Source organism: Ranitomeya variabilis, chromosome 6 (assembly GCF_051348905.1).
Source record: "Ranitomeya variabilis isolate aRanVar5 chromosome 6, aRanVar5.hap1, whole genome shotgun sequence".
Lineage (NCBI taxonomy): Eukaryota > Metazoa > Chordata > Amphibia > Anura > Dendrobatidae > Ranitomeya > Ranitomeya variabilis.
Genome location: NC_135237.1, coordinates 212394685 through 212407844, shown reverse-complemented (window position 1 = coordinate 212407844; position 13160 = coordinate 212394685). Strand labels below are relative to the sequence as shown.

The following is a 13160-nucleotide window of genomic DNA, read 5'->3' as shown; positions in this document are numbered from 1 at the left end:
CAGAAAAAGAAGTTTCTGCATTCTTTTCATCTTGTGTACATGCTGAAAATCTGACAATAGGTTTATATTGTATTGAGGGAAATGTGAAAACTCTCTCAAAGAAGATAGGAAGTATTAATTTTACGTTAATAGGTTCAAGAAATCTAAAAATCCTTCCAATACAGTTCAATTTATCCCAAATAAATAATTTTCCTTGGAATATGTGGACAAATGAGATAAGGAAAGACAAGGGTTTGTTAAATTTGTTAACAAAACAATTAAAAGAAGCTGACATTGTATTCAGACATGTGCAAGGAAATTTAAATGATATTGAACATGAATGGACAAGTACAGTACAGACCAAAAGTTTGGACACACCTTCTCATTTAAAGATTTTTCTGTATTTTCATGACTATGAAAATTGTAAATTCACACTGAAAGCATCAAAACTATGAATTAACACATGTTGAATTATATACTTAACAAAAAAGTGTGAAACAACTGAAAATATGTCTTATATTCTAGGTTCTTCAAAGTAGCCACCTTTTGCTTTGATGACTGCTTTGCAGACTTTTGGCATTCTCTTGAGGAGCTTCAAGAGGTAGTCACCGGAAATGGTTTTCACTTCACAGGTGTGCCCTGTCAGGTTTAATAAGTGGGATTTCATGCCTTATAAATGGGGTTGGGACCATCAGTTGTGTTGAGCAGAAGTCTGGTGGATAAACAGCTGATAGTCCTACTGAATAGACTGTTAGAATTTGTATTATGGCAAGAAAAAAGTAGATAAGTAAAGTTAAATGAGTGGCCGTCATTACTTTAAGAAATGAAGGTCAGTCAGTCCAAAAAATTGGGAAAACTTTGAAAGTGTCCCCAAGTGCAGTTGCAAATGCCTTCGAGCGCTACAAAGAAACTGGCTCACATGTGGACCACCCCAAGAAAGGAAGACCAAGAGCCACCTCTGCTTCTGAGGATAAGTTTGTCTGAGTCACCAGCCTCAGAAATCGCAGGTTAACAGCAGCTCAGATTAGAGACCAGGTCAATGCCACAAAGAGTTCTAGCAGCAGACACATCTCTACAACAACTGTTAAGAGGAGTCTTTGTGCAGCCGGTCTTCATGGTAAAATAGCTGCTAGGAAACCACTGCTAAGGACAGGCAACAAGCATAAGAGACTTTTTTGGGCTAAAGAACACAAGGAATGGACATTAGACCAGTGGAAATCTATGCTTTGGCCTGATGAGTCCAAATTTGAGATCTTTGGTTCCAACCACTGTGTTTTGTGCGATGCAGAAAAAGTGAACGGATGGACTCTACATGCCTGGTTCCCACCGTGAAGCATGGAGGAGGAGGTGTGATGGTGTGGGGGTGCTTTGCTGGTGACACTGTGGGGGATTTATTCGAAATTGAAGGTATACTGAACCAGCATGGCTACCACAGCATCTTGCAGCGGCATGCTATTCCATCCGGTTTGCGTTTAGTTGGACCATCATTTATTTTTCAACAGGACAATGACCACAAACACACATCCAGGCAGTGTAAGGGCTATTTGACCAAGAAGGAGAGTGATGGGGTGCTACGCCAGATGACCTGGCCTCCACAGTCACCAGATCTGAACCCAATCAAGATGGTTTGGGGTGAGCTGGACCGCAGAGTGAAGGCAAAAGGGCCAACAAGTGCTAAGCATCTCTGGGAACTTCTTCAAGATTGTTGGAAGACCATTTCCGGTGACTACCTCTTGAAGCTCATAAAGAGAATGCCAAAAGTGTGCAAAGCAGTCATCAAAGCAAAAGGTGGCTACTTCGAAGAACCTAGAATATAAGACATATTTTCAGTTGTTTAACACTTTTTTTTAAGTATATAATTCCACATGTGTTAATTCATAGTTTTGATGCCTTCAGTGTGAATGTACAATTTTTATAGTCATGAAAATACAGAAAATTCTTTAAATGAGAAGGTGTGTCCAAACTTTTGGTCTGTACTGTATGTCAGGCTCATCTTGGTGGAGAAATTTAGGAAAATCAGTAACTAGTTGGTCACAGTCTTCAGCGAAAATGGCAGCAGGAAATGTATTGTCTAATCCGATTGTTATTAAATTTATTATAGTTTTGCTGTGTATAATAAATCAAATAGTTATTATGTGTAAAATTAAGAACATTTATAAAGAGCTAAAGACAGAAATGAAAAAGGAAGATGACATTTTGAGAGAAATGTTAAAAAGAAAAAATATAACTCTCTAATTTAATTTTATTTTAGTCTTCAAAATTCAGATGACATTCAATACAGATGTTGATACAAGGTTTTCAGAATAAAGAATGAATGTTACGAATGGTGAGAGAAAGAGTTTAGGATTGATTATGATATTTCTCAAATCATAATCAGGTGGGACTGTAAAATATTAATATCTCAATAATAATAAAATATAGAAGATTACTTAACGTATTCACAGAATCCAACTAGAGAGAGACTAGCAGAGATTCCGGGTAGTGTATGTCCGAGTTATTCTGAGGATCTTGGCCTATACATCTGTTGTTTGTATGTCAAAGCTAGAGGACACTTGTCAGAACTGCCAAAATGAGGCTATATGTAAATGACAAATGTCTCTTTTAATGGACACAGGCAATATGTTTAGGCATTTTTGAAATGAGGTAATGTACAGAACCAATATGCATATTCTGCAAGTTACTAGCTTCTGCTAATATGGTAGGAGCTATGAACATAGCGGTAGGTCACCATATGTGGTTAGGAGATAGAAAATAGGAACCAATGTAAGGGGGTCAAAAAGGTATATAAACCGTCTGCTCTGACTGTTAGGCAGATCTCTCATTTCTTGAGACTCTCCACATGGACCACGTCATGCTTCAAGACCATATGTAAGATCAATGCTTGATTTCTCTTTTATAATCTAATACTTGATTTGTGTGCTATGAACTTATGAATTTACTTTTTCTTAATTTTTGTAATCACTTTTTGAATGGACATTAAACAAGATTTGTTTTATCCACACAATTCAATATTGCTTTCCTTTTCTATTCTCACCGTATTATTACTTGAAAAAGTAAGGAAGAGTTATTTTTTTCTATCAAAGAGTGAATGCAGGAAAGGCACCACCAGGCCATTCTTACTCCAGGGTCCCAATGCGATCGTGAGGTCTGCTCTAATTATTGTTATACCACTGTTTTTGTTTGAATATTTATATTTAAGTGTATTTTTAAAGTTGTGTATGTACTTTATGTCACAAATTCTTTGCCCTGAAAAGACATATAAAACACTCTGAAATTTTCTACGACTGGATCCAATATCATTCAAAGTGTAATAGAGATGCAATTCTAGTAATGTTCAAGGTTAAAGTAACCACAACATATACAGGTGCTTCTCACAAAGTTAGAATATCACCAAAAAATTTATTTTTTAGTTCTTCAATACAAAAAGTGAAACGCATATATTACATAGTGATTACAAACAGAGTGATCTATTTCCAACTGTTTATTTCTGTTTATGTTGGTGATTATGTCCTGTTAGACGTCAAGTTCCTGCCACTTCACAGAGGGAATCTCGAGCCATGTCCTCTGTGGTCTCCCATTCTTACTCAGCTGCAGAGGATCCTGCTCAACAGAGATGTCGATCCCAGCATCTTGCTCAGGCTAATGCTGTGTGTTTGGTTGCTGCTGCTGCCTGCACAGGTGCAGTTATTGCAAACAGCATTAGTCAGCAGGAGCAGATGGTCCTGGGACTACGGTAAGTCCTGCTTTTCTCCATCTGAGCATGCCCAAGAGACGATCTCTCATTGGAGGTTCTCAGGCGATAGCAAGTCATGTAGGGGATTTGTCAAGCAGTGTGCGATACACCTGGACCTACTGGATGCACGTTTCCCATCAGAGCGGCCTAAAGTGGGATTTATTATTTCCCTTCTGTCGGACAGGGCATTGGAGTGGGCTATGCCGCTGTGGGAGAGCGACGGTCATGTGGTGCAGAGTGCTCCGTGGTTTCTGAGCACTCTGAAGCAGGTCTTCTTGAGACCGTGAGTCACCCATAATACGGTGCTCCAACTGCTAGCTTTGACACAGGGCTCATCCATGGTCAGCCACTTTGCTGCCCACTTCTGTACTTTAGCATCTGAGCTGCAGTGGCTAGATAAAGTCCTCATCCCTGTCTTTTGGAGAGGACTGGCTGACCATGTGAAAGACGCTTTGACCACTAGGGAGATTCCGGTCAGACTGGAGGACCTAATATCTGTTGCAACTCGCATCGACCTTCATTTCTCCAAGTGAAAGTTGGAGCGAGCTTAGTGCCGGCAGAGGTTTTGGTTGGCTCCTACGGTCCAGGCGTAAGAGCCTCAGGAGGCCATGGAGGTGTCACGAGCGGGATCTAAGTTCTGGACCGCTCGTGCACTCATGGTCTGCTATGTCTGCTGGCAGTCAGGACATCTTGCCTCCAGATGACCTCAGCAGTCGGGAAAACATCCCTGTCTAGTGGCTATAGAGAGGCTCTCTAGACACAGTGGCGTTTTACTCCAAGTTGTCCTTCAAGGGAACACTTACAATAGGCCCATCCACTCATGTGGTAGAGGTTTGTGTGGATTCCGGGATTTCATATTTCCTGCCTTTGCCCAATGGCATGCAATACCTCTGGTGATGCTCACCAAGCCAGTGACTGTACAAGTGGTTAATCGTTCAACACTGCCCTCACAGATCACACATCAGACCATCCCACTCACCCTCACCATGTCTCCAGCCCATCAGGAGATAATCTCCCTATTAGTAATACCTGAGGGTATTGATGAGGTATTATTAGGGGTACCCTGGTTACGCCACCATTCTCCTCATATAGAGTGGTCCTCTGGGAGAAATTTGGGATGGAGTGAGTCTTGTGAGGGTAGATGTCAGAGGGAGTGCATTCAGGTGGCTTCTACAGCAGTGGCCGCATATCTATACTCTCTCCCTGAACACTATTGGTCATATGCAGACATTTTCTCCAAGAAAGCTGAGGATACCCTTTCGCCTCACTGCCCCTATGACTGTCCTATTGATCTCTTGCCTGGCGCTGAGCCTCTCCGAGGTCAAGTCTACCCATTATGTCTACCGGAGAAGGAGGTAATGTCTCAGTACATCAAGGAGAATCTGGCAACAGGATACATTAGGATGTCAGTGTCACCAGCAGGGGCTGGTTTATTCTTCGTGAAGAAGAAGAATTGGGAATTACATCCATGCATTGACTACAGGGGTCTTAAAGCTATTACCATAAAAAATAAACACCCTCTGCCTCTAATCTCCGAACTCTTTGATAGGTTGCGGGGAGCAAGGGTATTTACAAAATTAGATCTGTAGGGCACCAATAACCTGATATGCATCCGTGAGGGGGACAAGTGGAAAATGGCATTTAACACCAGGGACGGCCACTATGAATACCTGTGATGCTCTTCGGGCACTGCAATGCCCTTTCTATTTTCCAAGAGTTTATGAACAATATCTTCCAGGATATGCTATCCACCTCAGTCGTAGTCTGTCTGGATGATATTCTCATCTACTCTCCAGATATAGACTCCCACCGGAGAGTTGTTTGCAAAATCTTCGACCTCTTATGGGCAAACTTCCACTATGCCAAGTTGGAGAAGTGTGTGTTTGAGCAGGAGTCCTTGCCTTTCCTGGGCTATATCATCTCCGCCCATGGATCCTGCCAAGCTATAGGCTGTGATGGACTGGCAGGAACCCCATTTTCTCAAAGCGGTGCAGCGCTTTACGGGGTTCATTAACTATTATCGCCAGTTTATTCCCCACTTCTCATCTTTGGTAGCTCCCCTGGTTTCCCTCACCAAGAAGGGAGCTAATCCCAAATCTCTTTGCTATCGCTCCTATTTTACATTGCCCCGATGGTGATAAACCATTTATAATGGAGGTGGATGCCTCTTCCGTCGGTGCTGGAGCCATCCTCTTCCAAAAGGATGCTCAAGGTCGGAAGCAGCCTTGCTTCTTTTTCTCCAAGACCTTCTCACCAGCGGAAATGAATTATTCCATCGGGGACAGGGAGTTGCTAGCAATGAAGTTGGCTTTTTCGGAGTGGAGACACCTCCTAGAGGGGCTCGTTACCCCTTCCAAGTATTCACTGACCACAAAAACTTGGTGTATTTGCAAACTGCCCAGCTGCTGAACTCTCGCCTGGCCAGATGGTCCCTGTTCTTCTCCCGATTTCACTTCACCCTCCATTTTCTCTCCTCATGCCGATGTTCTCTCCCACTCCGTATTGTCATTTGAGGAGGGAGAGGAGCCTCGGCTTATAGTCCCTTCAAAGGGCCTGAGAACTGTGGCCCCAGTTTCGCTAGAGTCTGTGCCTCTGGGCAAGACTTTTGTCCCTCCTAATTTGTGACCAGAGGTTCTCTTGGGATCATTCATCCAGGATGGGTGGACATTTTGGGACTAAGAGGACATCTGAACTCCTGGTTAGGACGTACTGGTGGCCGCATATGGCCCGTGACATCAGAGACTATATTCGGCAGTGTGTCTCCTGCACCAATAATTGGTCTCCTCGGCAGCGGCCTGCTGGTTTAGTGTACCCCCTCCCTGTGGCGGATCGGTCCTGGGAGATGGTCGGGATAGACTTTGTGGTGGGCTTACCAAAGTTCTGTAGCTGCACTGATATCTGGGTAGTCACTGACCATTTCTCTAAAATGGTGCATCTGTTGACTCTTCCGCAAGTACCTTCTGCACGGGCTTTGGCAGCGTTGTTCATCAAACACGTTTTTCGCCTACACAGCATGCCTGACAAAATAGTCAGTGACCAAGGTCGCCAGTTCGTGTCTCGGTTCTGGAGAGAGCTCTGTCGTCCACTCAGCATAGAGCTAAATCTCTCTTTGGCTTACCATCCCGCATATCTGCAACATTTTGTTTCCGCCAGGCAGGATAACTGGGCATCCTTGCTACTGTGGGCAGAGTTTGCGCTGAACAACGCAGTAGTCGACTCCACTGGGCGGACCCCATTCCTCCTTAATTACGGCCAGCATCCATGTGTCCCATGTGCCCATGCTGTGTCGTCCACTGACTGTAGGGTGGCAGAATGGGTGGTGGAGGCACGTGACATTTGGGACCACACACAGGATGCTATCCGGGCCCCCAAGGAGAGAATGAGGGTCTCTGCCGATGCGCATCAGCACCCCGGTCTGACTTTTGCCCCTGGCGACTTAGCATGGCTCTCTGCCCCTAACATCAGACTGCGAGTTGAGTCCACTATGTTTGCTCCTCGCTACATAGGTCCCTTCAAGGTCCTAGAACAGGTCAACCCTGTGGTCTATCGTCTAGCCCTTCCTCCATGCCTAGGTATCACTGACACCTTTCATGTGTCCCTCTTAAAACCCGTTCACATGTCCCGTTTTTCTGAGTCATCTGCCGGGACATCGGCATATCCGCAGACGATTATGAGGTGTACACCATTGTTGAGTTAAAGGTGGTACTTGGCAAAAAGTTCTATCTGGTGGACTGAAATGGTCATGGCCCAGAGGACAGGACCTGGCAAACTATTGAGCACATTCTGGCTTCTCAGCTCATTGTGGGATTTTAGCATAGCGAGGACCAAGGAGGAGGGGGCCCTAGGAGGTGGGGTAATGTTAGGTGTCGAGTTCCCGCCGCTGCACAGGGGGAATCTCAAGCCAATAACATCGCCAAGTGAGACCTGCTCACTCAGAATTCTCTCTTTGCCCTGATGAAGTCACAGCAGTGACGACACATGTCGGGCTCACAGGGGCCGGTTCTTCAGCCCTGCACCCTTATGCATTAACTACAAGTTAATGCATGGGGTTCTGTAAGCAGGTCTCACTTGGTGATGGTAATTGATTGGTAACGTACTCTTGAGAATATAACCTTGAGAAAATCTATATTCCATATGGTGGGTTATGTTGGGTCTCTGAACCACTATATTAGATATACAGTATATGTTAGTACCTAAAGGTCTGAATACTTTTATATACATCCTTAATTGCTCCATATGAGTATAGTCTTGTTATTTTTGTATCTGGTGCCAATCTCCATAATTCTGAACCTTTTAGACATGCTATTCAAACTTTTGTAAAATCTTTGCCCTTAAAAATGTTCATCTAGGTATTTTTCATATAGATATCTTCATCAATTATCAAATTGAATACTTCATATACAGTTGTGGCCAAAAGTATTGACACCCCTGCAATTCTGTCAGACAATACTCAGTATCTTCCTGAAAATGATTGCAAACACAAATTCTTTGGTATTATTATCTTCATTTAATTTGTCTTAAATGAAAAAACACAAAAAGAATTGTCCTAAAGCCAAATTGGATATAATTCCACACCAAACGTAAAAAAGGGGGTGGACAAAAGTATTGGCACTGTTCGAAAAATCATGTGATGCTTCTCTAATTTGTGTAATTAACAGCTTCTGTAACTTACCTGTGGCACCTAACAGGTGTTGGCAATAACTAAATCACACTTGCAACCAGTTGACATGGATTAAAGTTGACTCAACCTCTGTCCTGTGTCCTTGTGTGTACCACATTGAGCATGGAGAAAAGAAAGAAGACCAAAGAACTGTCTCAGGACTTGAAAAACCAAATTGTGAGGAAGCATGAGCAATCTCAAGGCTACAAGTCCATCTCCAAAGACCTGAATGTTCCTGTGTCTACCGTACGCAGTGTCATCAAGAAGTTTAAAGCCCATGGCACTGTGGCTAACCTCCCTAGATGTGGACGGAAAAGAAAAATTGACAAGAGATTTCAACGCAAGATTGTGCGGATGTTGGATAAAGAACCTCGACTAACATCCAAACAAGTTCAAGCTGCCCTGCAGTCCGAGGGTACAACTGTGTCAACCCGTACTATCCGTCAGCGTCTGAATGAAAAGGGACTGTATGGTTGGAGACCCAGGAAGACCCCACTTCTTACCCCGAGACATAAAAAAGCCAGGCTGGAGTTTGTCAAAACTTACCTGAAAAAGCCACCTGAAAAAGCCTAAAACATTTTGGAAGAATGTTCTCTGGTCAGATGAGACAAAAGTAGAGGGTAGGGCAAGTAGGGCAAAGGCATCAACATAGAGTTTACAGGAGAAAAATAGAGGCATTCAAAGAAAAGAACACGGTCCCTACAGTCAAACATGGTGGAGGTTCCCTGATGTTTTGGGATTGCTTTGCTGCCTCTGCCACTGGACTGCTTGACCGTGTGCATGGCATTATGAAGTCTGAAGACTACCAACAAATTTTGCAGCATAATGTAGGGCCCAGTGTGAGAAAGCTGGGTCTCCCTCAGAGGTTATGGGTCTTCCAGCAGGACAATGACCCAAAACACACTTCAAAAAGCACTAGAAAATGCTTTGAGAGAAAGCACTGGAGACTTCTAAGGTGGCCAGCAATGAGTCCAGACCTGAATCCCATAGAACACCTGTGGAGAGATCTAAAAATGGCAGTTTGGAGAAGGCACCCTTCAAATATCAGGGACCTGGAGCAGTTTGCCAAAGAAGAATGGTCTAAAATTCCAGCAGAGCATTGTAAGAAACTCATTGATGGTTACCGGGAGCGGTTGGTCGCAGTTATTTTGGCTAAAGGTTGTGCAACCAAGTATTAGGCTGAGGGTGCCAATACTTTTGTCTGGCCCATTTTTGGAGTTTTCTGTGAAATTATCAATGTTTTGCTTTTTTCTTCATTCTCTTTTGTGTTTTTTTCATTTAAGACAAATTAAATGAAGATAATAATACCAAAGAGTTTGTGATTGCAATCATTTTCAGGAAGAAACTGAGTATTATCTGACTGAATTGCAGGGGTGTCAATACTTTTGCCACAACTGTAAGTGTTTAAAAAGGTCTGTTAGTCTGTTTCAGTAGGCTCCATAATCATAGGGAAGACTGCTGACTTGACAGATGTCCAGAAGGCAGTCATTGACACACTCCACAAGGAGGGTAAGCGACAAAAGGTCATTGCTAAAGAAGCTGGCTGTTCACAGAGTGCTGTATCCAAGCATATTAATGGAAATTTGAGTGGAAATGAAAAGTGTGGTAGAAAAAAATGCACAAGCAACTGGGATAACCTCAGCCTCAAAAGCATTGTTACAAAAAGGCCATTCAAAAATTTGGAAGAGATTCACATGAAGTGGACAGCTGCTGGAGTTTTTGCTTCAAGATCCACCACACAGACTTATCCAGGACATGGGCTGCAAGTGTCTCATTCCTTGTGTCAAGCCACTCATGACCAATAGACAACTCCAGAAGTGTCTTACCTGGGCCAAGGAGGAAAAGAACTGGACTGTTGCTTCAAGGTGTTGTTTTAAGAAATGTTGCATTTTCTTTGGAAATCAAGGTCCCAGAGTCTGGAGGAAGAGTGGAGAGGCACACAATCAAAGCTGCTTAAGGTCTAGTCTGAAGTTTCCACAATCAGTGATGGTTTGGGTAGCCATGTCATCTGCTGGTGTTTGTCCACTGTGTTTTATCAAGCCAAAGTCAGTGCGGTTGTCTACCAGGAAATTTTAGAGCACTTCATGCTTCCCTCAGCCGACAAGCTTTTTGGAGATGGAAATTTCATTCTCCAGCATGACTTGGCACCTGTCTACACTGTCAAAAGTACCAATACCTGGTTTAAAAACAACAGTATCACTGTGCTTGACCGGCCAGAAAACTCACCTGACCTTGGTATTGTCAAGAGGAAGATGAGAGACATTAGACCTAACAATGCAGATGAGCTGAAGGCTGCTATAAAAGCAACCTGGGCTTCCATATCACCTCAGTAGTGCCACAGGCTGATTGCCTCCATGCCATGCCACATTGATACAGTAATTGATGCAAAAGGAGCCTTAACCAAGTATTGGGTGCATTTACTGAGCATACATTTCATTAGGCCAACATTTCGGACTTTAAAATCATTTTTCAAGTTGCTGTTTTAAAGTATTCTAATTTATGGAGATAATGACTTTTGGGTTTTCATTGGCTGTAAGTCATAATCATTAACATTACAAGAAATAAACACTTGAAATAGATGACTCTGTTTGTAATGACTCTATATAATATATGAGTTTCACTTTTTGTATTGAAGAACTGAAATAAATTAACTTTTTGGTGATATTCTAATTTTGTGAGAAGCACCTGTAAGGCTGTGGATAAATGAATGGTAAATGAATGAAAAGCTGTGGTAACAAAGCATGTTTAATAACACACTGTACTGTTTTTTTTCTACTTTTCTATATTTTTAAGATAATACCACCTTTTCAAATATGAGCAATCAAAAAATGCCAGTTAGACAACAAAAAAACAACAACTTTATTGGTGTGGTTTGTAGGCATGTCAAATTAGCATGCAAAAAAAATCAGTACTGTGTGTGACATGCACAGTTTGTGAGTCAAATAATTACCATATATACTCGAGTATAAGCCTACCCGAATATAAGCCGACCCCCCTAATTTTGCAACAAAAAACTGGGACTCGAGTATAAGCCTAGGGTGGAAAATGCAGCAGCTACCGGTAAATGTCAAAAATAAAAATAGATACCAATAAAAGTAAAATTAATTGAGACATCAGTAGGTTGTGTTTTTGAATATCCATATTGAATCAGGAGCCCCATATAATGCTCCATACAGTTCATTATGGCCCCATAAGATGCTCCATACAAAATAGGCCCCATATAATGCTCCATACAGTTCATTATGGCCCCATAAGATGCTCCATATAAAATAGGCCCTATATAATGCTCCATACAGTTCATTATGGCCCCATAAGATGCTCCATATACAAATATGCCCCATATAATGCTCCATGCAGTTCTTTATGGCCCCATATAATGCTCCATGCAGTTATGGCCCCATAGATGCCTCATATAGCATTATGCCACATGTAATGCTGCTGCTGCTGCACTGAAAAAAAAAATTACATACTCACCTCTCGTCGCTGCCAGCTGCTCCTCAGCATCCCACCTCTCCGCACTGACTGTTCAGATACGCGTGCACAGTAATACGTCATCGCGCCCTCTGACCTAAACAGTCACTGCAGAGGACGTGGAAGACAAGGCGGCGGTGGAACGTGGAAAGGTGAATATGACATACTCACCTGCTCCCGGCGCTCCTGGCGCGGTCCCTGCATGTCTCACGGTCTCCGGGAGCCGGCAGCTTCTTCCTGTAGTGAGCGGTCACGTGGCACCACTCATTACAGTAATGAATATGCAGCTCCACCCCTATGGGAGTGGAGTCCATATTCATTACTTTAATGAGCGGTACCAGAGACCGCTGACAGGGGAAGAAGCTGCAGCGCCCAAAGACCGTGGGACATGCGGCGACCGCGTCAGGAGCGCCGGGAGCAGGTGAGTATTTGACAGGCTTCGCTCCCTCTCACCCGCCGACACCCCCGCCTTCCATGACTCGAGTATAAGCCAAGAGGGGCACTTTCAGCCCATTTTTTTGGGCAGAAAATCTCGGCTTATACTCGAGTATATATGGTAAATGACTGTAATTTCTGTTTCCTTTTTATATTTTATTTATTAGTTTACACAATTCCACCATCCACCCCAAAAAAGGAACAAGCAAGAAATGCTAGTTAAAAAAAAGAGAAAATTACAGCAACAAGCTGCAGTGTTGTAATGGAGTGTACGTACGTTAAACGAATAAATTAATAAAATAGGTTTGTAAAAAATCACTAAAAGGTACACATAATGAGGTAGTCTCAGAATTAATCCCTTAAGGACTGAGCCACTTTGTAGGTTAATAACTGGGCATCATTTTTTTAAAATCTGACCAGTGTCATTTTATGTGGTAATAACTCTGGCACGATTCAACGGATTCCATTGATGCCTTGATTGTTTTTTGTGACATATTGTAAGTGTAAACTTTGTTCAATAAGGCTTGCATTTACTTGTGAAAATATCGGAAATTTGGTGAAAATTTCAGAATTTTAAAAAATATAATTCTTAAACCCTTAACCCCTTTGCGCCATTCGCCGTACTAGTACGGCGCTGCCGGCACTGCATTTGTGCCAGCCGCAGTACTAGTACGGCGGATCGATCACCGCGGTCTCGCGCTTAGCGCCGCGGTGATCGGGTGCGGGTGTCAGCTGTATATGACAGCTGACACTCCACAGCAATGCCCACGATCGGCGCTAGCGCCGATCGCGGGCATTTAACCCCTCTGATGCCGCTGTCAGTAGTGACAGTGGCATAGAGGTGGATCGCGCAGGGACGGGGGCCCCCTGCGCTCTCCCACC

The 13160-nt window shown here is 43.2% G+C and overlaps 1 protein-coding gene across 3 annotated transcripts in view; it reads right to left on the bottom strand.

Moving 5' to 3' along the window:
• VWC2 (von Willebrand factor C domain containing 2) overlaps positions 1–13160 on the bottom strand; it is a 1827208-nt gene that overhangs the window by 314564 nt on the left and 1499484 nt on the right. The window contains exon 4 of one of the 3 annotated variants that reach the window (XM_077267619.1): positions 10199–10288. The exons of the other annotated variants lie outside the window; for them this stretch is intronic. Within the exon in view, the coding sequence (XP_077123734.1) occupies positions 10233–10288 (56 nt within the window). The 3' untranslated portion in view covers positions 10199–10232. The remainder of the gene's footprint in view (positions 1–10198; positions 10289–13160) is intronic. 3 annotated transcript variants of the gene reach the window in all.